Source organism: Lampetra fluviatilis, chromosome 62 (genome assembly GCF_964198595.1).
Source record: "Lampetra fluviatilis chromosome 62, kcLamFluv1.1, whole genome shotgun sequence".
NCBI classification, from domain to species: Eukaryota; Metazoa; Chordata; class Hyperoartia; order Petromyzontiformes; family Petromyzontidae; genus Lampetra; species Lampetra fluviatilis.
In genome coordinates, this window is record NC_136336.1 from 2825559 (window position 1) to 2851399 (window position 25841).

Here is a 25841-nt window from a genome sequence, read left to right on the forward strand (position 1 = left end):
AGAGATGGGGAGATTGGGAGAGGGAGAGGAGGAGGGGGTATAGTTTGAGAAAGACGAGTGGGGGAGGGAAGAGGGGAGTGGAGAGCGGAAGAGCGGGAGGAATCTAATGGGAGGAGAGTTTCAGAGAAGAAAGAGGGAGTGAATGGAGGGGGGAGGGAGAGTTGGAGAGCGAGGGGGGAGTGGGGAGGGAGAGCGAGGGGGGAGAGGGGAGGGAGAGTTGGAGAGCGAGAGAAAGCGTCGACAAGAGAGAGACAGGCGAGATGGGGAGAGATGGGGAGAGTGGAACACGAGGGAAAAGAGAGAGGGGGGAGGGGAGAGGGGGGGAGGAGAAAGGAGAGGGGGGGCAGAGGGGGGGGGGGCAGAGGGGGGGGAGGCAGAGGGGGGGGAGGCAGAGGGGGAGGGGGGGGAGGCAGAGGGGGAGGGGGGAGGGAGAGGGGAGAGAGAGGGGAGAGGGGGGAGGGAGAGGGGAGAGGGGGGAGGGAGAGGGGAAGGGAGAGGGGGGGAGGGAGAGGGGAAGGGAGAGGGGGGAGGGAGAGGGGGGAGGGGGGAGGGGGAGGGAGAGGGGGGAGGGAGAGGGGGGAGGGGGGGAGGGAGAGGGGGGAGGGGGGGAGAGAGAGGGGGGAGGGAGAGGGGGGAGGGAGAGGGGGGAGGGAGAGGGGGGAGGGAGAGGGGGGAGGGAGAGGGGGGAGGGAGAGGGGGGAGGGAGAGGGGGGAGGGGGGAGGGAGAGGGGGGAGGGGGGAGGGAGAGGGGGGAGGGGGGAGGGAGAGGGGGGAGGGGGGAGGGAGAGGGGGGAGGGGGGAGGGAGAGGGGGAGGGGGGAGGGAGAGGGGGGGAGGGAGAGGGGGGAGGGAGAGGGGGGAGGGAGAGGGGGGGGGTAGGGGGGAGGGGGGAGGGAGAGGGGGGAGGGAGAGGGGGGAGGGAGAGGGGGGAGGGAGAGGGGGGAGGGAGAGGGGGGAGGGAGAGGGGGGAGGGAGAGGGGGGGAGGGAGAGGAGCTCTCCCGGGAGGAGCAGGAGGAGGCTGCGCCGCGCGGGTGAATGAGGCCATTGTGATGGGCGCCATGGGGGGGTGGAGGGAGGAGGCCCAACCCCAAAACTCTCCCCTCATCCGCCCTCACCACACAGACTCGCATTGCCCACGGACTCTCGGGCTCTTGAGTAGCGTGCACACTGCAGAGCGACGTGGAAGGAAGGCCACACCGTCACAACACTTCTTCCAGACGGGACTTGGCACACCCCAGAGGTCGCAAACGGGTTTTGATTCCTTACTCGTACCCGGCCGCACCAGGGTCGCAAACGGGTACCCGTACCCTACCCGATACCCGGCTACCCCGTACCCGGTCGGGTAGGGTACGGGTATCGGGTACCCGATTGCGAACTCTGGGATGAAGCCATGTTGCAGGCGCGGGTGGGTTGATTCTAGGAACTTGAATTGTGAGAAGAGACAAGACGTTGGGAAATGAGTGACAAACGGTTACTCACCAGTGACTCACGGCTTACCCGTACCCGGCCGCACCAGGGTCGCAAACGGTACCCGTACCCGGCCGGGTACGGGTAGCCGGGTATCGGGTAGGGTACGGGTATCGGGTACCCGATTGCGACCTCTGGCACCCCCCCCCCCCACACACGTACACAGACTTGGCACACAGAGAGCGAGAGAGACTTGGCATACACACACACAGAGCGAGAGAGAGGAGAGGAGCTCACACAACGCGTCCGCAGCGGAAACTTGCACGGACACGAGCGGCAATGACTGTGAAACAAAACAACAAAAACCTCCCCCATCCCCTCCTCGCCCGCCACCGCTTCACATCGCAAAGGGAGAGAGGCGTCGAGAGGGTGACCTCGGCACGCCGGGTGGCATCGCCCACGGCCAGTGGCGGATCAAGCGAAGTGCGGGGCCTGTAGCGTGCGATGTTATTAAAGGGCCCTAAATAAGTAAAACAGGACCCTGCGGGGTGGGCTGGTAGGAACGAATAACCAAAGAATATAAACATAATGTATTATTACACTTGTTTAGCCAGGAAAGCCTCACTGAGTGTAAAGGATTTTGTAGGGTCCTGCCAAGTGTTTGCAGTAGGGGGCGATGCTGCTACACCTAATCGGACGATACGAAGGGAGAGTTTGAGGCCTAGTTCTAGGCTTTAGGCCTAGCTGTAGGCTTTAGGCCGCTGTGAGTTAATTTTTAATTTAAATGTTTTAATTAAAAGCTATCTCAGGGAATTATAAGGGAATGTAATACTTGTTTAGCCAGGAAAGCCTCACTGAGTCTAAAGGTTTTTGTAGGGTCCTGCCAAGTGTTTGCAGTAGGGGGCGATGTTGCTACACGGACGGACGGACAAACGAACGGACGATATAATCTATTGTAGGCTGGTTCACTTCGTTCCTACCAGTATAAACACGTAAATATTCAAACACATATGTTTAACTTGCATAGTAAAGCAGTTGTGGTTTTTTTCATTTGCTATACAGCCGGATAATACGACAAATCGCTAACCTTAATCACCCGGTCGTTCATAAAAGTCGAAGGCGGTATAGTACTATAGTAATAGAGCGAGTGCAGAATCACTGAACCGGAATTGATAGCTTGAAAGCATTTAGCGCGGGGCCCTTGAAAGTGCGGGGCCCGTAGCTATTACTAGTAGTAGTACGAGGATAATCCGGCAGTGCCCACGGCTGACCCCCCCCCCCCCCGCTCTCGTCGTGACCCGCCCAGGGCCCACCCGGCACGCAACGCCGAGCGGCCAGCGACAAACCGCGCAGTCGGACTAATCCCCAAATCGACGCATTTGGCTCGGGCGGCGTTGAGTGATGCATCAGGGCCCCGAGCGAGCCTGGAGGTCGCTCCGTGATGCTGCGGCCCTCTCTGTCCGCCCGGGCCCCGCGTGGGTCATCGCGGTTCCACCGCGCGGCGAGTCCGTGGGTCTCCGTGCGAGTCCGTGGGTCTCCGTGCGAGTCCGTGGGTCCCCGTGCGAGTCCGTGGGTCCCCGTGCGAGTCCGTGGGTAACCGTGCGAGTGAGTCCGTGGGTCCCCGTGCGAGTCCGTGGGTCCCCGTGCGAGTCCGTGGGTCCCCGTGCGAGTCTGTGGCTCTCCGTGCGAGTTGTCTTTGGGTTTCTGTCGGAGTTTGTGGGTCTACGTGGTGAGTTTGTGGTTCTCTGGACGAGTCTGTGGGTCTCTGTAGGAGTCTGTGGGTCTCTAGGAGTCTATTGGTCCTGTGTGAAGCTCACCACTGCAGTGGCAGTGGCCCAAGGCGTTTCTCTGTGTGTGATTAACCGGTTTAACAAGTTTTCATGCGTTACCGGTTACTCAAAAGTAACCCTAAATCATCCCAAACAGCCCCCCCCCTACTCATCCCACACAACCCCCCACTACTCATCCCACCCAGCCCCCCCTACTCATCCCACTCAGCCCCCCCTACTCATCCCACACAGCCCCCCACTACTCATCCCACTCAGCCCCCCACTACTCATCCCACTCAGCCCCCGACTACTCATCCCACCCAGCCCCCCACTTCTCATCCCACCCAGCCCCCCACTTCTCATCCCACACAGCCCCCACTACTCATCCCACTCAGCCCCCCACTACTCATCCCACTCAGCCCTCCCCTACTCATCCCACTCAGCCCCCACTACTCATACCACTCAGCCCCCCACTATTCATCCCATTCAGCTCCCCACTACTCATCCCACTCAGCCCCCCACTACTCATCCCACCCAGCCCCCCACTTCTCATCCCACACAGCCCCCCACTACTCATCCCACACAGCCCCCCACTACTCATCCCACTCAGCCCCCCACTACTCATCCCACTCAGCCCCCCACTACTCATCCCACACAGCCCCCCACTACTCATCCCACACAGCCCCCCACTACTCATCCCACTCAGCCCCCCACTACTCATCCCACTCAGCCCCCCACTACTCATCCCACACAGCCCCCCACTACTCATCCCACACAGCCCCCCACTACTCATCCCACTCAGCCCCCCACTACTCATCCCACACAGCCCCCCACTACTCATCCCACTCAGCCCCCCCTACTCATCCCACTCAGCCCCCCACTACTCATCCCACTCAGCCCCCCACTACTCATCCCACTCAGCCCCCCACTACTCATCCCACTCAGCCCCCCACTACTCATCCCACTCAGCCCCCCACTACTCATCCACACAGCCCCCCACTACTCATCCCACTCAGCCCCCCCCTACTCATCCCACTCAGCCCCCCACTACTCATCCCACTCAGCCCCCCACTACTCATCCCACACAGCCCCCCACTACTCATCCCACACAGCCCCCCACTACTCATCCCACCCAGCCCCCCACTACTCATCCCACTCAGCCCCCCACTACTCATCCCACACAGCCCCCCACTACTCATCCCACACAGCCCCCCACTTCTCATCCCACACAGCCCCCACTACTCATCCCACTCAGCCCCCCACTACTCATCCCACCCAGCCCCCCACTACTCATCCCACTCAGCCCCCACTACTCATCCCACCCAGCCCCCCACTTCTCATCCCACACAGCCCCCACTACTCATCCCACTCAGCCCCCCACTACTCATCCCACTCAGCCCCCCACTACTCATCCCACCCAGCCCCCCACTACTCATCCCACTCAGCCCCCCACTACTCATCCCACTCAGCCCCCCACTACTCATCCCACTCAGCCCCCCACTACTCATCCCACCCAGCCCCCCACTACTCATCCCACTCAGCCCCTCACTACTCATCCCACCCAGCCCCCCACTTCTCATCCCACACAGCCCCCCACTACTCATCCCACTCAGCCCCCCCCCTACTCATCCCACACAGCCCCCCACTACTCATCCCACTCAGCCCCCCACTACTCATCCCACTCAGCCCCCCACTACTCATCCCACCCAGCCCCCCACTTCTCATCCCACACAGCCCCCCACTACTCATCCCACTCAGCCCCCCACTACTCATCCCACCCAGCCCCCCACTACTCATCCCACTCAGCCCCCCACTACTCATCCCACCCAGCCCCTCACTACTCATCCCACTCAGCCCCCCACTACTCATCCCACCCAGCCCCCCACTACTCATCCCACTCAGCCCCTCACTACTCATCCCACCCAGCCCCCCACTACTCATCCCACTCAGCCCCTCACTACTCATCCCACCCAGCCCCCCACTTCTCATCCCACACAGCCCCCCACTACTCATCCCACTCAGCCCCCCCCCTACTCATCCCACACAGCCCCCCACTACTCATCCCACTCAGCCCCCCACTACTCATCCCACCCAGCCCCCCACTTCTCATCCCACACAGCCCCCCACTACTCATCCCACACAGCCCCCCACTACTCATCCCACTCAGCCCCCCACTACTCATCCCACCCAGCCCCCCACTTCTCATCCCACACAGCCCCCCACTACTCATCCCACTCAGCCCCCCACTACTCATCCCACCCAGCCCCCCACTTCTCATCCCACACAGCCCCCACTACTCATCCCACTCAGCCCCCCACTACTAATCCCACTCAGCCCCCCACTACTCATCCCACTCAGCCCCCCACTACTCATCCCACTCAGCCCCCCACTACTCATCCCACTCAGCCCCCCACTACTCATCCCACCCAGCCCCTCACTACTCATCCCACCCAGCCCCCCACTACTCACGTGTGTAGGGAGTCGGGGGCGCCACGGGGAACGTGGGCGTGGGGGGCCCCGTCGCGTACCCCGGAGTCGGGGAGTGGGAGTAGGGGCTCGGCGCCCTGTGGGCTCCCAAGGGGGTCCCCCCGTACTCCTCGCGGGGTGCCTGCACAGGCGCGGCAACACGCGGGCCCGTCACAGCGCGGCGCAGACACCCCACACTCAGCAATCACAGCAGCAGCAGCAACAACAACCGCCATTCGCCACTAAGTGGCGGTAACGTCACCACGACGCTTGTGTCAGGCCATGTGCACGTTGAGGCCACGTGAAGTGTCGAACGCCCGCCGGCAGGAGGTCACGGGGCAGACCCAGGTGCCACGGGTCGACTGACTGAGATGACTGAGATGACTGGCTGATGCACCACCTGTGCCCCCTACTGTGCTAACGTGCTGTGCTTTAGCCACCCGGCGCTCCGCTCGTTGTTGTGAGCGTCGCTTCTCCGCCCTCCGTTGTTGTTGGAGGGCGACTGCCTCCAACTGCCCAGTAGCGTCCTTCACGAGCCTCCTCCACAGAGGCCGATCTTGACACCGCTGGTACCAGTCATCGGCAAGTCCACTCAGCTCCACGTCCTCCTGTACCACATCACTCCATCTCTTCTCTAGTCCGTGCCCCGCCCGTTTAGCCCACTCGATCCGGCCGAACAAAAGCTGTTTAGGCATGCGGTGGCTGGGCATGGGGACTACATGACCCAGCCAACGCAGCCTTGCCTGACGGAAGAACTCACCGATGGGACTTTGTCCACATCTTTCAAGGATTTATGAGCTCCTCACACAATCCAGCATAAATGTTTCTAACTGGCGAAGATGTTACATTATGTGGGTCCACGTTTCGCAAGCATAGAGAAGGGAGGGAATGACCGTGGCCGAGAAGATCTGTGAAGGCTATACGTGGGTATCTTTGTCTTTGTTAGCTATGGGGAGAACATACAAACTACACCCACCCACCCGCTCACCAACCCGCCCGCTCACCAACCCACTCACCCACCCCCCTGCCCGCTCACCCGCTCGCTCACCCACCCACTCACCAACCCACTCACCCACCCCCTGCCCGCTCACCCGCTCGCTCACCAACCCGCTCACCCGCTTACCAACCTACTCACCCTCCCCCCTGCCCGCTCACCCGCTCGCTCACCAACCCGCTCACCAACCCACTCACCAACCCACTCACCCGCTCACCAACCCGCTCACCCACCCCCTGCCCGATCAGCCACCCGCTCACCAACCCGCCCGCTCACCAACCTACTCACCCACCCCCTGCCCGCTTACCCGCTCGCTCACTCACCCGCTCACCAACCCACTCACCCACCCCCCTGCCCGCTCACCCCGCTCGCTCACTCACCCGCTCACCAACCCACTCACCCACCCCCTGCCCGCTCACCCGCTCACCCGCTCGCTCACTCACCCGCTCACCAACCCACTCACCCACCCCCCTGCCCGCTCACCCGCTCGCTCACTCACCCGCTCACCAACCCACTCACCCACCCCCCTGCCCGCTCACCCGCTCGCTCACTCACCCGCTCACCAACCCACTCACCCACCCCCTGCCCGCTCACACCGCTCACCCGCTCGCTCACTCACCCGCTCACCAACCCACTCACCCACCCCCTGCCCGCTCACCTGCTCACTCACCCACCCGCTCACCAACCCGCTCACCAACCCACTCAACCGCTCGCTCACTCACCCGCTCACCCACCCCCTGCCCGCTCACCCGCTCACTTACCCACCCGCTCACTTACCCACCCGCTCACCAACCCGCTCACCAACCCACTCACCCACCCCCTGCCCGCTCACCCGCTCGCTCACCTGCTCACTCACTCACCCGCTCACCAACCCACTCACCCACCCGCTCACCAACCCGCTCACCCGCTCACTCACCCACCCGCTCACCAACCCACTCACCCGCTCGCTCACCGGCACGCAGGCCGCGTCGTGGCGGGCCCCTGTGGCCCCACCCCCCTCGGCCTCTCCCTCTTCCCGGGGCCCCACGCTGGCCGCTCTCCGCCGCATGGACTCCACCCGGGTCTGCAGCCCGGGCCCCATAGGCCGGGGCCCTGGGGTCACACACACACGCAGGGGTCACACACACACGCAGGGGTCACACACACACGCAGGGGTCACACACACACACAGGGGTCACACACACACACAGGGGTCACACACACACACAGGGGTCACACACACACAAGGGTCACACACACACAGGGGTCACACGCAGGGGTCACACACACACAGGGGTCACACACACAGCGAGGTCACACACACAGAGGTCACGCCAGGGGGTCACATCCCCCTCCCCGAGCGGTGCTAAGCTAATTATGCAAAAAATTCGTGCCCCCAAGTAGCTCAAGGGTTTCCCATTGTCATGAGTAAAACACAAATCATGGATTATAGGAAATGAGCTCGAACTCATATCCTTTAAAATGAAAAAAGTTAATAATTTTGACAGCACGCGCGTACTAAGCAAGTATTGTAATTTAGAGTGTTAACTTCACTATTTCAAATAGTTACAAGGCGCAGTTCTGCAACAGCTCGCTCACAGCACTGCAGGCATGAGGGTCTCCAGAGGGAGAGGGAGGGAGAGCGCTCGAGACGGCTCTCCCATGCTGACCACACTTGATCGGTGTGGGGTTCACCTGGAGTTCACCTGGGGTTCACGTGGGGTTCACCTGGGGTTCATGTTCCAGCTAGCAGCCCCACCCCTTTTCCCCTCTCTCCACCCCCCCTACTTTAGCCCCGCCTATTTTTGCATAACCACGCCTACTTTGAGTTCTCGCTCCGTCGCCCACCGCTTAGGTAGCCCCCCCCACTACTCGGTAGCTCCGCCCACCAACCGGGGTAGGCTCCGCCCACCAACCGGGGTAGGCTCCGCCCACCAACCGGGGTAGGCTCGCCTACTACGCAGGTAGCTCCGCCCACTACCCGGGTGACCACGCCCACCACACACATAGCCCCGCCCACTACCCGGGTGACCACGCCCACCACCCATAGAGCCCCGCCCACTACGCAAGTAGCCCCGCCCACTACGCAGGTAGCTCCGCCTTCATGCATTAAGCACGTGGTCAGACAAATGTGAAACCGGGCAGTCTGATGGCCTTACCCAGGGGGGGGGGGGGCTGCTAAAACATCACAGACTCCCCCGCCCCCCCCTCCCCAACCGCACAAGAACAGGGGGTTGCCACGTGAACGAGGGTTGATATTTCGACAGAGGGGGCCATGCTCCCGATCGCGTCAAATCTCGGAAGCTAAGCAGGAGTTGAGCCTGGGCAGTGCTTGGATGGGTGAGCACCACGCACAGGAGGCGTTACAGGAGGCAGCAAGAAAGCAAATGAACTTTCATGATGGACAAGAGGCAGACAGATAGGGACAGACACAGAGACAGGGGCCAGGCAGGGGACAGACAGAGGCAGAGACAGGAGACAGGAGACAGAGGCAGGGGACAGGAGAACAGGGACAGGAGACAGGGGACAGACAGAGGCAGAGACAGGAGACAGACAGAGGCAGAGACAGGAGACAGACAGAGGCAGGGGACAGACAGAGGCAGAGACAGGAGACAGACAGAGGCAGAGACAGGAGACAGACAGAGGCAAGAGACAGACAGAGGCAGGGTGCAGGAGAACAGGAGACAGAGGCAGGGGACAGACAGAGGCAGGAGACAGACAGAGGCAGGGTGCAGGAGACCAGGGACAGGAGACAGGGGACAGACAGAGGCAGAGACAGGAGACAGACAGAGGCAGAGACAGGAGACAGACAGAGGCAGGGTGCAGGAGACCAGGGACAGGAGGCAGGGGACAGACAGAGGCAGAGTGCAGGAGACCAGGGACAGGAGGCAGGGTGCAGGAGACAGACAGAGGCAGGGTGCAGGAGACAGAGGCAGGGTGCAGGAGACCAGGGACAGGAGGCAGGGGACAGACAGAGGCAGAGTGCAGGAGACCAGGGACAGGAGGCAGGGTGCAGACCGGGCGCGGAGTGCGAGCGGAGTCGTAGCGTGGGGAGTGGGGAGCCGCCGCTCTCCAGCCGCCCCTGCAGCATGGCGTTGTACTCTGCGCGGGGAGAGCGCAGGCAGAGTGACGTCAACAACAACAACAACAACCACGACAACAACAGCTCTCCACAACTCTGGCGTGCATCACACCGGAGGGTGAACCCAGCGGTGAATCCCAAGGAGGTGATGAGGGCCACGTGCCCCCCACCCAACAAACGACGCCACGTGGGGGACCTGAGCCTCGGTGATGTGCGCCACAGCGCAAACAAACAATCACCGGGCTGTCGTCCGAGATGTTCGTGCGCGGTTGTCCCCAACAGCGAAACGGCCTCACGCGTGTGTCGAGGCTTCCCACCCCTACCAACAACAACAACAACAGCCGCCATTCGCCACTAAGTAGCGGTGACGTCACCACGGCGCTTGTGCCAGGCTATGTGCACGTTGAGGCCACGTGAAGTGTCGAACGCCCGCTGGCAGGAGGTCACGGGGCAGACCCAGGTGCCACGGGTCGACTGACTGAGATGAGTGGCTGATGCACCACCTGTGCCCCCCTACTGTGCCAAATTGCTGTGCTTTAGCCACCCAGCGCTCCGCTCGTTATTGTGAGCGTCGCTCCTCCGCCCTCCATTGTTGTTGGAGGGCGACTGCCTCCAACTGCCCAGTAGCAGCGTCCTTCACCACCACCACCACAAACCCCTCTTGTCTCCCCACGGGACGTTCTTAGATTGCCCCCCCCCCCCCCTGCGCCAATTGGATTGGTAATTCCACATTGCCAATGGGAGGGCGAGGCTCAGAATGGGAATGACTCGCTCCCCAAAAAAGGGATAGGGGACGTAAATAGAGGGGGTTGTTGTTGTTGTTGTTTTTGGGTTCGATCTCGTAAATAGAGAAATGTTGTGTCGTTAAACCCCGCCGCCGCCACCACCCGACACAGCCAACTAGTTCGGTTAGTCACGTCAACAGAACGTGGCCGATTCGTTACTAGTGTAATGAGAGCCTATGTTCGGCTCACGTGGTGATTGGCTCTGCCGGTCCTGCTCTACAGCCAATGGGGGGAGAGCCTGGGAGCATGGCCCTGGCGTGATCGAGGGATGTCAGCTAGGATGATTGGTTCTGCTGCTCTTGGCCTCAGCCAATGGGAAGACAAGTCAGGGGCGTGGTCCCGGGAGTTGATGGAGGAATCTGGAACATTCAGCGCAGGCTATTAAGGATTGGCTGGAGCGTACCACGTGATCCAGGCATTAAATAAGGGAAGAGCCGAGGGACACGTGGTCAGACAAAGAACGAAGAGAGAGAAGGGCCACGCGCGAGCGGGGCTCCGAGTGCCACGTGGCGGTGCGTCTCTTGCGATCTGTCTGCCCACTTCCCGTTGCCTGCCAGCAACGGGGAGTGCTTGTGAACTGAGGAAAGCAAATAAAAGGACCAATTCCACAAGCCGTCTCCAGAGTGTTATTACACTAGTACGGCACTAACCGGTGTGTTGGAGAGTAAAACCACATCATTATACTATTACCGATTGGCTGTGTCGGGTGGTGGCGGGTTTAACGACACATATTTACGCGATCTAACCCAATAAACACCTCGATTGTGGATAACATTGGCCGTGAGAGCCCTACCACGTGCTATGTGACGGTCATGACGATGACGATGCTGACGATGCTGACGATACTTTGATGATGAAGATTCATTGATGATGATTATTATTATTCTTGACTGTTGAGTATGAGGACATCGATTACAGCGGTAGATCGAGCGGCTTGCAATAAACAAAAATCCCGACTTCAAATCCTGTTTGTGGGGCGGGATGGGTGGGGGAGTGTTACTCAGCCAATCATCATCAGCCCCTCCCTCTGGGGTCGATAAAATGAGTACCAATTCACGGTGAAGTCGACAGCGGGGTTTGTGCTATGACAAAAACATGATTAAACTCGCCACCCTCCATAAGGAACGTGGAATTTCCACCACTGGCTCTGAAGGGCTGGAGGTCGCGCCGACCAGGTGGGTAGATTTGGTGAAAATCGTTGCGCCGGTCAGTCCGTTGGGGGATCGGCGTTATCATCATCATCGTCGTCGTCGTCATCAGTGTCGTCATCAGCGTCGTCGTCATCGTCATCATCATCATGGTCGTCATCATCGTCGTCATCATCGTCGTCATTATCATCATCGTCATCATCGTCATCATCATCGTCATCATCGTCGTCATCATCATCGTCGTCGTCATCGTCGTCATCATCGTCGTCATCGTCGTCATCATCGTCGTCGTCATCGTCGTCATCATCATCATCGTCATCATCATCATCATCGTCATCGTCATCATCGTCATCATCATCGTCGCCATCGTTATTGTTGTCGTCGTCATCATCGTCCTCGTCATTCTAACGATGAAACCCCGCTGTCGACTTCCCCTTAAAATGGTACTCATTTTGGTTGTCTGGCTGTCTGCCTGATGATGCCTGTTGTAACTACTGGCGAAACGTCGGACTCAGATTGTTAACGTTGTGGATGTGCTCTCCAACACACAACCCGGTGTGCGGTGCCAGTAACAAAATTTGCACGTTGTTTACGTGTCTGTCGGGTGGTGGCGGGTTCCACGACACATTTATATTTACGCGATCTAAGCCCAAAAAACACCTTTATTGTGGTACCTATTTTATTGACCCCAGAGGGAGGGGATGATGATTGAGTCACACTCCCCCCTACCCATCTCGCCCCACCTCCCCGCCCCACAAGCAGGATTTGAACTCACAACTTTGTGATTGCAAGCCGCTCGGATCTACCGCTCTAATCATTGTCATCAACAAACATGAATCATCATAATCATTATCATAATAATCATTATCATCATCAATGAATCTTCATCATCAAACATGTTCAGCATCCATCATCGTCATCGTCATGACCCTCACATATCCGTGTAACACGTGGGAGGCTTGCGCGACCGATATTATTTGTCGTCGTCATCGTTACGATGACGATGACGCACACACACCGGTCGTCATCATCGTGACGACGACGACGATGATGATGACGATGATGATGACGACGATGATGACGACGATGACGACGACGATGACGACGACGATGACGACGACGATGATAATGACGATGACGCGCACACACACCGGTCGTCATCACAGCAGAACGAAAGCGCAGGCCGGGAAAAAATCAACAAACAAGCCCCACGGTAAGTGTCAAACAGCACACACAGGCACGTACGTGCACCAAGCAGTTCAATCTTGATTTGAAGCTTTCGTGACTGCAGGAATCCATACTCTTAGGTTCTTTCGGTAAAGTCACGTAGTTAAAAATAAAATAAAACAAATCACGACGTTTCGATCGCAACACAAGCGGTCGTGTTGCGATCGAAACGTCGTAATTTGTTTTATTTCATTTCTAACCACGTGACTTTACCGAAAGAACAAAAGCGCATCGGCAGTTCCTCAGAAACTGCGACCGATGGCTCCTCTCGTCTTAGGGCCACCGGCAAAATAGAGCCGAGCAGGACGTGACCGGCTGCGATCGGCAGCAGTGACAGCCACAGAATGCGATCAGCAGCAGTGATAGAGACACAGACTGTGATCAGCAGCAGTGACAGACACAGGCTGCGATCAGCAGCAGTGATAGAGACACAGACTGCGATCAGCAGCAGTGACACAGACACAGACTGCGATCAGCAGCAGTGACAGACACAGACTGCGATCAGCAGCAGTGATAGAGACACAGACTGTGATCAGCAGCAGTGATAGAGACACAGACTGTGATCAGCAGCAGTGACAGACACAGACTGCGATCAGCAGCAGTGACACAGACACAGACTGCGATCAGCAGCAGTGACAGAGACACAGACTGCGATCAGCAGCAGTGACAGAGACACAGACTGCGATCAGCAGCAGTGACAGAGACACAGACTGCGATCAGCAGCAGTGACACAGACACAGACTGCGATCAGCAGCAGTGACAGAGACACAGACTGCGATCAGCAGCAGTGACACAGACACAGACTGCGATCAGCAGCAGTGACAGACACAGACTGCGATCAGCAGCAGTGATAGAGACACAGACTGCGATCAGCAGCAGTGACAGACACAGACTGCGATCAGCAGCAGTGACAGACACAGACTGCGATCAGCAGCAGTGATAGAGACACAGACTGCGATCAGCAGCAGTGACAGACACAGACTGCGATCAGCAGCAGTGACAGACACAGACTGCGATCAGCAGCAGTGACAGAGACACAGACTGCGATCAGCATCAGTGACAGAGACACAGACTGCGATCAGCAGCAGTGACATAGACACAGACTGCGATCAGCAGCAGTGACAGACACAGACTGCGATCAGCATCAGTGACAGAGACACAGACTGCGATCAGCAGTAGTGACAGAGACACAGACTGCGATCAGCATCAGTGACAGAGACACAGACTGCGATCAGCAGCAGTGACAGAGACACAGACTGCGATCAGCAGTAGTGACAGAGACACAGACTGCGATCAGCATCAGTGACAGAGACACAGACTGCGATCAGCAGCAGTGACAGAGACACAGACTGCGATCAGCAGTAGTGACAGAGACACAGACTGCGATCAGCATCAGTGACAGAGACACAGACTGCGATCAGCAGCAGTGACAGACACAGACTGCGATCAGCAGCAGTGACAGACACAGACTGCGATCAGCATCAGTGACAGAGACACAGACTGCGATCAGCAGCAGTGACATAGACACAGACTGCGATCAGCAGCAGTGACATAGACACAGACTGTGATCAGCAGCAGTGACATAGACACAGACTGCGATCAGCAGCAGTGACAGAGACACAGACTACGATCAGCAGCAGTGACAGACACAGGCTGCGATGGGGACCCGTTTCGAGCAATTGCGGCGATGGACGCAGCCCCTGTGCATTTGTAGAGGAAAAAAAAAACCCCGTCGGCACGGTCGAGGACGAACGGGCCCACAGTCGGTTGGTCCGTCGCTGCGTCGCCTTCCTGTGACCTCCGATAGGAAACAGAGGTCAACTGGGGGGTCAAACTGGGGTCAAACCGAGGCCTGGGGTCAAACCGAGGCCTAGTGCCTCCTTCAGTGGCCGAGACGCGTCACACCGCAGGTGGCGGGGAGCGAAACGTCGGACGTGGCGCCGACCGGCACGCGGCCCAGCCCAGAACGCAGCGGAGGAGCGATCGGCACATTCACGGCCCTCGTCAGTGGCGCCGTCTCGGAGGAGACCCACGCGTGCGAGGGGCAGGCGAGTCAACCCACTTGCCGTACTGCCGGCGCACCCTGGCCGGAGGCCGGGACACGGCTCCTCCTCCTGCGACTCCCACGGGTTAGGGAGGAGGGTGAGCGAGCGAGTCCGTTAGTACTGGGCGAGCGAGCGGGTGAGCGAGAGAGTCCGTTAGTACTGGGTGAGCGAGCGGGTGAGCGAGCGAGTCCGTTAGTACTAGGTGAGTGAGTCCATTAGTACTGTGTGAGCGAGTGAGTGAGTCCATTAGTATTGGGTGAGCGTGTGAGTGAGTCCATTAACACTGGGTGAGTGAGTGAGTCCATTAGTACTGGGTGAGCGAGTCCATTAGTACTGGGTGAGTGAGCGGGTGAGTCCATTAGTATTGGGTGACCGTGTGAGTGAGCGAGTCCATTAACACTGGGTGAGTGAGTGAGTCCATTAGTACTGGGTGAGCGAGTCCATTAGTACTGTGTGAGCGAGTGAGTGAGTCCATTAGTATTGGGTGACCGTGTGAGTGAGCGAGTCCATTAACACTGGGTGAGTGAGTGAGTCCATTAGTACTGGGTGAGCGTGTGAGTGTGTGAGTCCATTAGTACTGGGTGAGCGTGTGAGTGTGTGAGTCCATTAGTACTGGGTGAGCGAGTGAGTGAGTCCATTAGTATTGGGTGAGTGAGTGCGTCCATTAGTACTGGGTGAGTGAGTAAGTCCATTAACACTGGGTGAGTGAATGAGTCCATTAACACTGGGTGAGTGAGTCCATTAACACTGGGTGAGTGAGTGAGTCCATTAACACTGGGTGAGTGAGTGAGTCCATTAACACTGGGTGAGTGAGTGCGTCCATTAACACTGGGTGAGTGAGTGCGTCCATTAACACTGGGTGAGTGAGTGAGTCCATTAACACTGGGTGAGTGAGTGAGTCCATTAACACTGGGTGAGTGAGTGCGTCCATTAACACTGGGTGAGTGAATGAGTCCATTAACACTGGGTGAGTGAGTTCATTAACACTGGGTGAGTGAGTGCGTCCATTAACACTGGGTGAGTGAGTGAGTCCATTAACACTGGGTGAGTGAGTGAGTCCATTAACACTGGGTGAGTGAGTGCGTCCATTAACACTGGGTGAGTGAATGAGTCCATTAACACTGGGTGAGTGAATGAGTTCATTAACACTGGGTGAGTGAGTGAGTCCATTAACACTGGGTGAGTGAGTGAGTCCATTAACACTGGGTGAGTGAGTCCATTAACACTGGGTGAGTGAATGAGTTCATTAACACTGGGTGAGTGAGTGAGTCCATTAACACTGGGTGAGTGAGTGAGTCCATTAACACTGGGTGAGTGAGTCCATTAACACTGGGTGAGTGAGTGAGTCCATTAACACTGGGTGAGTGAGTCCATTAACACTGGGTGAGTGAGTGAGTCCATTAACACTGGGTGAGTGAGTCCATTAACACTGGGTGAGCGTGTGAGTCCATTAACACTGGGTGAGTGAGTGAGTGAGTCCATTAGTATTGGGTGAGCGTGTGAGTCCATTAGTACTGGGTGAGTGAGTGAGTCCATTAGTACTGGGTGAGCGGGTGAGTGAGTGAGTCCATTAACACTGGGTGAGTGAGTCCATTAACACTGGGTGAGTGAGTGAGTCCATTAACACTGGGTGAGTGAGTCCATTAACACTGGGTGAGTGAATGAGTTCATTAACACTGGGTGAGTGAGTGAGTCCATTAACACTGGGTGAGTGAGTGAGTCCATTAACACTGGGTGAGTGAGTGAGTCCATTAACACTGGGTGAGTGAGTGAGTCCATTAACACTGGGTGAGTGAGTCCATTAACACTGGGTGAGTGAGTGAGTCCATTAACACTGGGTGAGTGAGTGAGTCCATTAACACTGGGTGAGTGAATGAGTCCATTAACACTGGGTGAGTGAATGAGTTCATTAACACTGGGTGAGTGAGTGAGTCCATTAACACTGGGTGAGTGAGTCCATTAACACTGGGTGAGTGAGTGAGTCCATTAACACTGGGTGAGTGAGTCCATTAACACTGGGTGAGTGAATGAGTTCATTAACACTGGGTGAGTGAGTGAGTCCATTAACACTGGGTGAGTGAGTGAGTCCATTAACACTGGGTGAGTGAGTGAGTCCATTAACACTGGGTGAGTGAGTGAGTCCATTAACACTGGGTGAGTGAGTGAGTCCATTAACACTGGGTGAGTGAGTGAGTCCATTAACACTGGGTGAGTGAGTGAGTCCATTAACACTGGGTGAGTGAGTGAGTCCATTAACACTGGGTGAGTGAGTCCATTAACACTGGGTGAGTGAGTGAGTCCATTAACACTGGGTGAGTGAGTGAGTCCATTAACACTGGGTGAGTGAATGAGTCCATTAACACTGGGTGAGTGAATGAGTTCATTAACACTGGGTGAGTGAGTGAGTCCATTAACACTGGGTGAGTGAGTGAGTCCATTAACACTGGGTGAGTGAGTGAGTCCATTAACACTGGGTGAGTGAGTGAGTCCATTAACACTGGGTGAGTGAGTGAGTCCATTAACACTGGGTGAGTGAGTCCATTAACACTGGGTGAGTGAATGAGTCCATTAACACTGGGTGAGTGAGTGAGTCCATTAACACTGGGTGAGTGAGTCCATTAACACTGGGTGAGTGAGTGAGTCCATTAACACTGGGTGAGTGAGTCCATTAACACTGGGTGTGTGAGTGAGTCCATTAACACTGGGTGAGTGAGTCCATTAACACTGGGTGAGTGAGTGAGTCCATTAACACTGGGTGAGTGAGTCCATTAACACTGGGTGTGTGAGTGAGTCCATTAACACTGGGTGAGTGAGTGAGTCCATTAACACTGGGTGAGTGAGTGAGTCCATTAACACTGGGTGTGTGAATGAGTCCATTAACACTGGGTGAATGAGTCCATTAACACTGGGTGAGTGAGTGAGTCCATTAACACTGGGTGAGTGAGTCCATTAACACTGGGTGAGTGAGTGAGTCCATTAACACTGGGTGAGTGAGTAAGTCCATTAACACTGAGTGAGTGAGTCCATTAACACTGGGTGAGTGAGTGCGTCCATTAACACTGGGTGAGTGAGTGCGTCCATTAACACTGGGTGAGTGAGTGAGTCCATTAACACTGAGTGAGTGAGTCCATTAACACTGGGTGAGTGAGTGCGTCCATTAACACTGGGTGAGTGAGTGAGTCCATTAACACTGGGTGAGTGAGTGCGTCCATTAACACTGGGTGAGTGAGTCCATTAACACTGGGTGAGTGAGTCCATTAACACTGAGTGAGTGAGTCCATTAACACTGGGTGAGTGAGTGCGTCCATTAACACTGGGTGAGTGAGTGAGTCCATTAACACTGGGTGAGTGAGTGCGTCCATTAACACTGGGTGAGTGAGTCCATTAACACTGGGTGAGTGAGTCCATTAACACTGGGTGAGTGAGTGAGTCCATTAACACTGGGTGAGTGAGTGCGTCCATTAACACTGGGTGAGTGAGTCCATTAACACTGGGTGAGTGAGTCCATTAACACTGGGTGAGTGAGTGAGTCCATTAACACTGGGTGAGTGAATGAGTTCATTAACACTGGGTGAGTGAGTGAGTCCATTAACACTGGGTGAGTGAGTGAGTCCATTAACACTGGGTGAGTGAGTAAGTCCATTAACACTGGGTGAGTGAATGAGTCCATTAACACTGGGTGAGTGAATGAGTTCATTAACACTGGGTGAGTGAGTAAGTCCATTAACACTGGGTGAGTGAATGAGTCCATTAACACTGGGTGAGTGAGTCCATTAACACTGGGTGAGTGAGTGAGTCCATTAACACTGGGTGAGTGAGTGAGTCCATTAACACTGGGTGAGTGAGTGAGTCCATTAACACTGGGTGAGTGAGTCCATTAACACTGGGTGAGTGAATGAGTCCATTAACACTGGGTGAGTGAGTCCATTAACACTGGGTGAGTGAGTGAGTCCATTAACACTGGGTGAGTGAGTCCATTAACACTGGGTGAGTGAATGAGTCCATTAACACTGGGTGAGTGAGTCCATTAACACTGGGTGAGTGAGTAAGTCCATTAACACTGGGTGAGTGAGTCCATTAACACTGGGTGAGTGAATGAGTCCATTAACACTGGGTGAGTGAGTCCATTAACACTGGGTGAGTGAGTGAGTCCATTAACACTGGGTGAGTGAGTCCATTAACACTGGGTGAGTGAATGAGTCCATTAACACTGGGTGAGTGAGTCCATTAACACTGGGTGAGTGAGTGAGTCCATTAACACTGGGTGAGTGAGTCCATTAACACTGGGTGAGTGAATGAGTCCATTAACACTGGGTGAGTGAGTGAGTCCATTAACACTGGGTGAGTGAGTCCATTAACACTGGGTGAGTGAGTGAGTCCATTAACACTGGGTGAGTGAATGAGTTCATTAACACTGGGTGAGTGAGTGAGTCCATTAACACTGGGTGAGCGTGTGAGTCCATTAACACTGGGTGAGTGAGTGAGTGAGTCCATTAGTATTGGGTGAGCGTGTGAGTCCATTAGTACTGGGTGAGTGAGTGAGTCCATTAGTACTGGGTGAGCGGGTGAGTGAGTGAGTCCATTAACACTGGGTGAGTGAGTCCATTAACACTGGGTGAGTGAGTGAGTCCATTAACACTGGGTGAGTGAGTCCATTAACACTGGGTGAGTGAATGAGTTCATTAACACTGGGTGAGTGAGTGAGTCCATTAACACTGGGTGAGTGAGTAAGTCCATTAACACTGGGTGAGTGAATGAGTTCATTAACACTGGGTGAGTGAGTGAGTCCATTAACACTGGGTGAGCGTGTGAGTCCATTAACACTGGGTGAGTGAGTGAGTGAGTCCATTAGTATTGGGTGAGCGTGTGAGTCCATTAGTACTGGGTGAGTGAGTGAGTCCATTAGTACTGGGTGAGCGGGTGAGTGAGTGAGTCCATTAACACTGGGTGAGTGAGTCCATTAACACTGGGTGAGTGAGTGAGTCCATTAACACTGGGTGAGTGAATGAGTCCATTAACACTGGGTGAGTGAGTGAGTCCATTAACACTGGGTGAGTGAGTGAGTCCATTAACACTGGGTGAGTGAGTGAGTCCATTAACACTGGGTGAGTGAGTCCATTAACACTGGGTGAGTGAGTAAGTCCATTAACACTGGGTGAGTGAGTCCATTAACACTGGGTGAGTGAGTGAGTCCATTAACACTGGGTGAGTGAGTCCATTAACACTGGGTGAGTGAGTGAGTCCATTAACACTGGGTGAGTGAGTGAGTCCATTAACACTGGGTGAGTGAGTCCATTAACACTGGGTGAGTGAGTGAGTCCATTAACACTGGGTGAGTGAGTGAGTCCATTAACACTGGGTGAGTGAGTGAGTCCATTAACACTGGGTGAGTGAGTGAGTCCATTAACACTGGGTGAGTGAGTGAGTCCATTAACACTGGGTGAGTGAGTGAGTCCATTAACACTGGGTGAGTGAGTGAGTCCATTAACACTGGGTGAGTGAATGAGTCCATTAACACTGGGTGAGTGAGTGAGTCCATTAACACTGGGTGAGTGAGTGAGTCCATTAACACTGGGTGAGTGAATGAGTCCATTAACACTGGGTGAGTGAGTGAGTCCATTAACACTGGGTGAGTGAGTGAGTCCATTAACACTGGGTGAGTGAGTAAGTCCATTAACACTGGGTGAGTGAGTGAGTCCATTAACACTGGGTGAGTGAGTCCATTAACACTGGGTGAGTGAGTCCATTAACACTGGGTGAGTGAATGAGTCCATTAACACTGGGTGAGTGAGTGAGTCCATTAACACTGGGTGAGTGAGTCCATTAACACTGGGTGAGTGAGTGAGTCCATTAACACTGGGTGAGTGAGTCCATTAACACTGGGTGAGTGAGTGAGTCCATTAACACTGGGTGAGTGAGTGAGTCCATTAACACTGGGTGAGTGAGTGAGTCCATTAACACTGGGTGAGTGAGTGAGTCCATTAACACTGGGTGAGTGAGTGAGTCCATTAACACTGGGTGAGTGAGTGAGTCCATTAACACTGGGTGAGTGAGTGAGTCCATTAACACTGGGTGAGTGAGTGAGTCCATTAACACTGGGTGAGTGAGTGAGTCCATTAACACTGGGTGAGTGAGTGAGTCCATTAACACTGGGTGAGTGAGTAAGTCCATTAACACTGGGTGAGTGAGTGAGTCCATTAACACTGGGTGAGTGAGTGAGTCCATTAACACTGGGTGAGTGAGTCCATTAACACTGGGTGAGTGAGTCCATTAACACTGGGTGAGTGAGTGAGTCCATTAACACTGGGTGAGTGAGTAAGTCCATTAACACTGGGTGAGTGAGTCCATTAACACTGGGTGAGTGAGTCCATTAACACTGGGTGAATGAGTCCATTAACACTGGGTGAGTGAGTCCATTAACACTGGGTGAGTGAGTCCATTAACACTGGGTGAATGAGTCCATTAACACTGGGTGAGTGAATGAGTCCATTAACACTGGGTGAGTGAGTGAGTCCATTAACACTGGGTGAGTGAGTCCATTAACACTGGGTGAGTGAGTGAGTCCATTAACACTGGGTGAGTGAGTCCATTAACACTGGGTGAGTGAGTGAGTCCATTAACACTGGGTGAGTGAGTGAGTCCATTAACACTGGGTGAGTGAGTGAGTCCATTAACACTGGGTGAGTGAGTGAGTCCATTAACACTGGGTGAGTGAGTGAGTCCATTAACACTGGGTGAGTGAGTGAGTCCATTAACACTGGGTGAGTGAGTGAGTCCATTAACACTGGGTGAGTGAGTGAGTCCATTAACACTGGGTGAGTGAGTGAGTCCATTAACACTGGGTGAGTGAGTGAGTCCATTAACACTGGGTGAGTGAGTAAGTCCATTAACACTGGGTGAGTGAGTGAGTCCATTAACACTGGGTGAGTGAGTCCATTAACACTGGGTGAGTGAGTCCATTAACACTGGGTGAGTGAGTAAGTCCATTAACACTGGGTGAGTGAATGAGTCCATTAACACTGGGTGAGTGAGTGAGTCCATTAACACTGGGTGAGTGAGTGAGTCCATTAACACTGGGTGAGTGAGTGAGTCCATTAACACTGGGTGAGTGAGTGAGTCCATTAACACTGGGTGTGTGAATGAGTCCATTAACACTGGGTGAGTGAATGAGTCCATTAACACTGGGTGAGTGAATGAGTTCATTAACACTGGGTGTGTGAATGAGTCCATTAACACTGGGTGAGTGAGTGAGTCCATTAACACTGGGTGAGTGAATGAGTCCATTAACACTGGGTGAGTGAGTGAGTCCATTAACACTGGGTGAGTGAGTGAGTCCATTAACACTGGGTGAGTGAGTGAGTCCATTAACACTGGGTGAGTGAGTGAGTCCATTAACACTGGGTGAGTGAGTGAGTCCATTAACACTGGGTGAGTGAGTGAGTCCATTAACACTGGGTGAGTGAGTGAGTCCATTAACACTGGGTGAGTGAATGAGTCCATTAACACTGGGTGAGTGAGTCCATTAACACTGGGTGAGTGAATGAGTCCATTAACACTGGGTGAGTGAGTGAGTCCATTAACACTGGGTGAGTGAATGAGTCCATTAACACTGGGTGAGTGAGTGAGTCCATTAACACTGGGTGAGTGAGTGAGTCCATTAACACTGGGTGAGTGAGTGAGTCCATTAACACTGGGTGAGTGAATGAGTCCATTAACACTGGGTGAGTGAGTCCATTAACACTGGGTGAGTGAATGAGTCCATTAACACTGGGTGAGTGAGTGAGTCCATTAACACTGGGTGAGTGAGTCCATTAACACTGGGTGAGTGAGTGAGTCCATTAACACTGGGTGAGTGAGTCCATTAACACTGGGTGAGTGAGTCCATTAACACTGGGTGAGCGTGTGAGTCCATTAACACTGGGTGAGTGAGTGAGTCCATTAGTATTGGGTGAGCGTGTGAGTCCATTAGTACTGGGTGAGCGGGTGAGTGAGTGAGTCCATTAACACTGGGTGAGTGAGTCCATTAACACTGGGTGAGTGAGTGAGTCCATTAACACTGGGTGAGTGAGTCCATTAACACTGGGTGAGTGAGTGAGTCCATTAACACTGGGTGAGTGAGTCCATTAACACTGGGTGAGTGAGTGAGTCCATTAACACTGGGTGAGTGAATGAGTCCATTAACACTGGGTGAGTGAGTCCATTAACACTGGGTGAGTGAGTGAGTCCATTAACACTGGGTGAGTGAGTAAGTCCATTAACACTGGGTGAGTGAGTCCATTAACACTGGGTGAGTGAATGAGTTCATTAACACTGGGTGAGTGAGTGAGTCCATTAACACTGGGTGAGTGAATGAGTCCATTAACACTGGGTGAGTGAATGAGTCCATTAACACTGGGTGAGTGAATGAGTTCATTAACACTGGGTGAGTGAGTGAGTCCATTAACACTGGGTGAGTGAATGAGTCCATTAACACTGGGTGAGTGAATGAGTCCATTAACACTGGGTGAGCGAGTGAGTGAGTCCATTAACACTGGGTGAGTGAGTGAGTCCATTAACACTGGGTGAGTGAATGAGTCCATTAACACTGGGTGAGCGAGTGAATGAGTCCATTAACACTGGGTGAGTGAATGAGTCCATTAACACTGGGTGAGTGAATGAGTCCATTAACACTGGGTGAGTGAGTGAGTCCATTAACACTGGGTGAGTGAATGAGTCCATTAACACTGGGTGAGTGAATGAGTTCATTAACACTGGGTGAGTGAGTGAGTCCATTAACACTGGGTGAGTGAATGAGTCCATTAACACTGGGTGAGTGAATGAGTCCATTAACACTGGGTGAGCGAGTGAGTGAGTCCATTAACACTGGGTGAGTGAGTGAGTCCATTAACACTGGGTGAGTGAGTGAGTCCATTAACACTGGGTGAGTGAATGAGTCCATTAACACTGGGTGAGTGAGTGAGTCCATTAACACTGGGTGAGTGAATGAGTCCATTAACACTGGGTGAGTGAATGAGTCCATTAACACTGGGTGAGTGAGTGAGTCCATTAACACTGGGTGAGTGAGTGAGTTCATTAACACTGGGTGAGTGAATGAGTCCATTAACACTGGGTGAGTGAGTGAGTCCATTAACACTGGGTGAGTGAATGAGTCCATTAACACTGGGTGAGTGAATGAGTCCATTAACACTGGGTGAGTGAGTGAGTCCATTAACACTGGGTGAGTGAGTGAGTCCATTAACACTGGGTGAGTGAGTCCATTAACACTGGGTGAGTGAGTCCATTAACACTGGGTGAGTGAGTAAGTCCATTAACACTGGGTGAGTGAGTGAGTCCATTAACACTGGGTGAGTGAGTGAGTCCATTAACACTGGGTGAGTGAATGAGTTCATTAACACTGGGTGAGTGAGTGAGTCCATTAACACTGGGTGAGTGAGTCCATTAACACTGGGTGAGTGAGTAAGTCCATTAACACTGGGTGAGTGAGTGAGTCCATTAACACTGGGTGAGTGAGTGAGTCCATTAACACTGGGTGAGTGAGTGAGTCCATTAACACTGGGTGAGTGAGTGAGTCCATTAACACTGGGTGAGTGAGTGAGTCCATTAACACTGGGTGAGTGAGTGAGTCCATTAACACTGGGTGAGTGAGTAAGTCCATTAACACTGGGTGAGCGTGTGAGTGAGTCCATTAACACTGGGTGAGTGAGTGAGTCCATTAACACTGGGTGAGTGAGTGAGTCCATTAACACTGGGTGAGTGAGTAAGTTCATTAACACTGGGTGAGTGAGTAAGTCCATTAACACTGGGTGAGCGTGTGAGTGAGTCCATTAACACTGGGTGAGTGAGTCCATTAGTACTGGGTGAGCGGGTGAGCGTGTGATTCCATTAGTACTGGGTGTGCGAGCGAGTCCATTAGTACTGGGTGAGTGAGTGAGTGAGACCATTAGTACTGGGTGAGCGAGCGAGCCCATTAGTACTGTGTGTGCGAGCGGGTGAGTGAGTGAGTCCATTAGTACTGGGTGAGCGAGCGGGTGAGTGAGTGAGTCCATTAGTACTGGGTGAGCGAGCGAGTTCATTAGTAGAGCGCTGCAGGCCACCGTGTCTTGTTCCCATGACCCCCCCGTGTCTAAATAGAACCCAGACCCTCTGTCTGTCTCACGTTCCCTGTCTCTCGCTCTCCCTCCCTCTCCGTCTCGCTGTCTCTCTCCCTCTGTCTCTGTCTCACATTCCCTGTCTCTCTCTCCGTCTCACAGTCTCTCTCTCTGTCTACTGGACACAGCTGGCTTCTCATCGGATTCGTCCAGTCTAAACATTCTGATTCAGAGTATGTCTCACAGTCTCACTCTCCGTCTCTCTGTGTCTGTCCTTCCCGCTACGTCTCTCACCGATAACTCGAATAGCGCTGACGTCAGCCCCGCAACTTCTGGCACCAGGGGGAAGATTGACCTCAACCCATCATCACCATTCCTCCGGGGTCAATAAAATAGGTACCGCTTTCGTGGCAAGTTCAACCAGTGGTATGTCCGACAACGAGACTTGGCCCCCACGTTGGGAATGTGGAATTTCCACCGCCGGCTCAGGGCTGCAAGCGGGAGATGATCAGCATCGGTGGCGTCAAGTGTCGGAGGGTTACTGGAAAAACAGAGAGCCGGCCGCCCCCTGGCATCGAAGCCTGTGGCACCACCTGAAACTAGCCGGGGGCCGCGGGAACGCAGGCACGGCAACCGTAGCCTCCCCCCCCCCCCCCCCACACACACACAAAACCCCGAGCGCCGGGATGGTGCTGGACTTTTTTGCGCACCGGCGCCGGAAAAACGGGGTAAACCCCGGCGGCACGGGGGTTTTGCGGTGAAGTCGTCCCCACCTGACACGCGTTGCCGCACCAGCCCCGCCAGGCTGTACTCCTCCTCCCCCTCCTCCTCCCCCTCCTCCCCCTCCTCCT

General features: G+C 54.8%; 1 protein-coding gene across 4 annotated transcripts in view; it reads right to left on the reverse strand.

Moving 5' to 3' along the window:
- The window catches only part of LOC144951460 (tensin-3-like), a 91869-nt gene that overhangs the window by 19422 nt on the left and 46606 nt on the right, over nt 1-25841 (reverse strand). For 2 of the 4 annotated variants that reach the window (XM_078881743.1, XM_078881740.1), the window contains 3 exons: nt 9634-9717; nt 7577-7728; nt 5646-5784 (listed from right to left, as the gene is read on the reverse strand). In XM_078881743.1, the coding sequence (XP_078737869.1) occupies nt 5646-5784; nt 7577-7728; nt 9634-9717 (375 nt within the window). The remainder of the gene's footprint in view (nt 1-5645; nt 5785-7576; nt 7729-9633; nt 9718-25841) is intronic. The other 2 variants (XM_078881741.1, XM_078881742.1) reach the window with 2 other exon arrangements.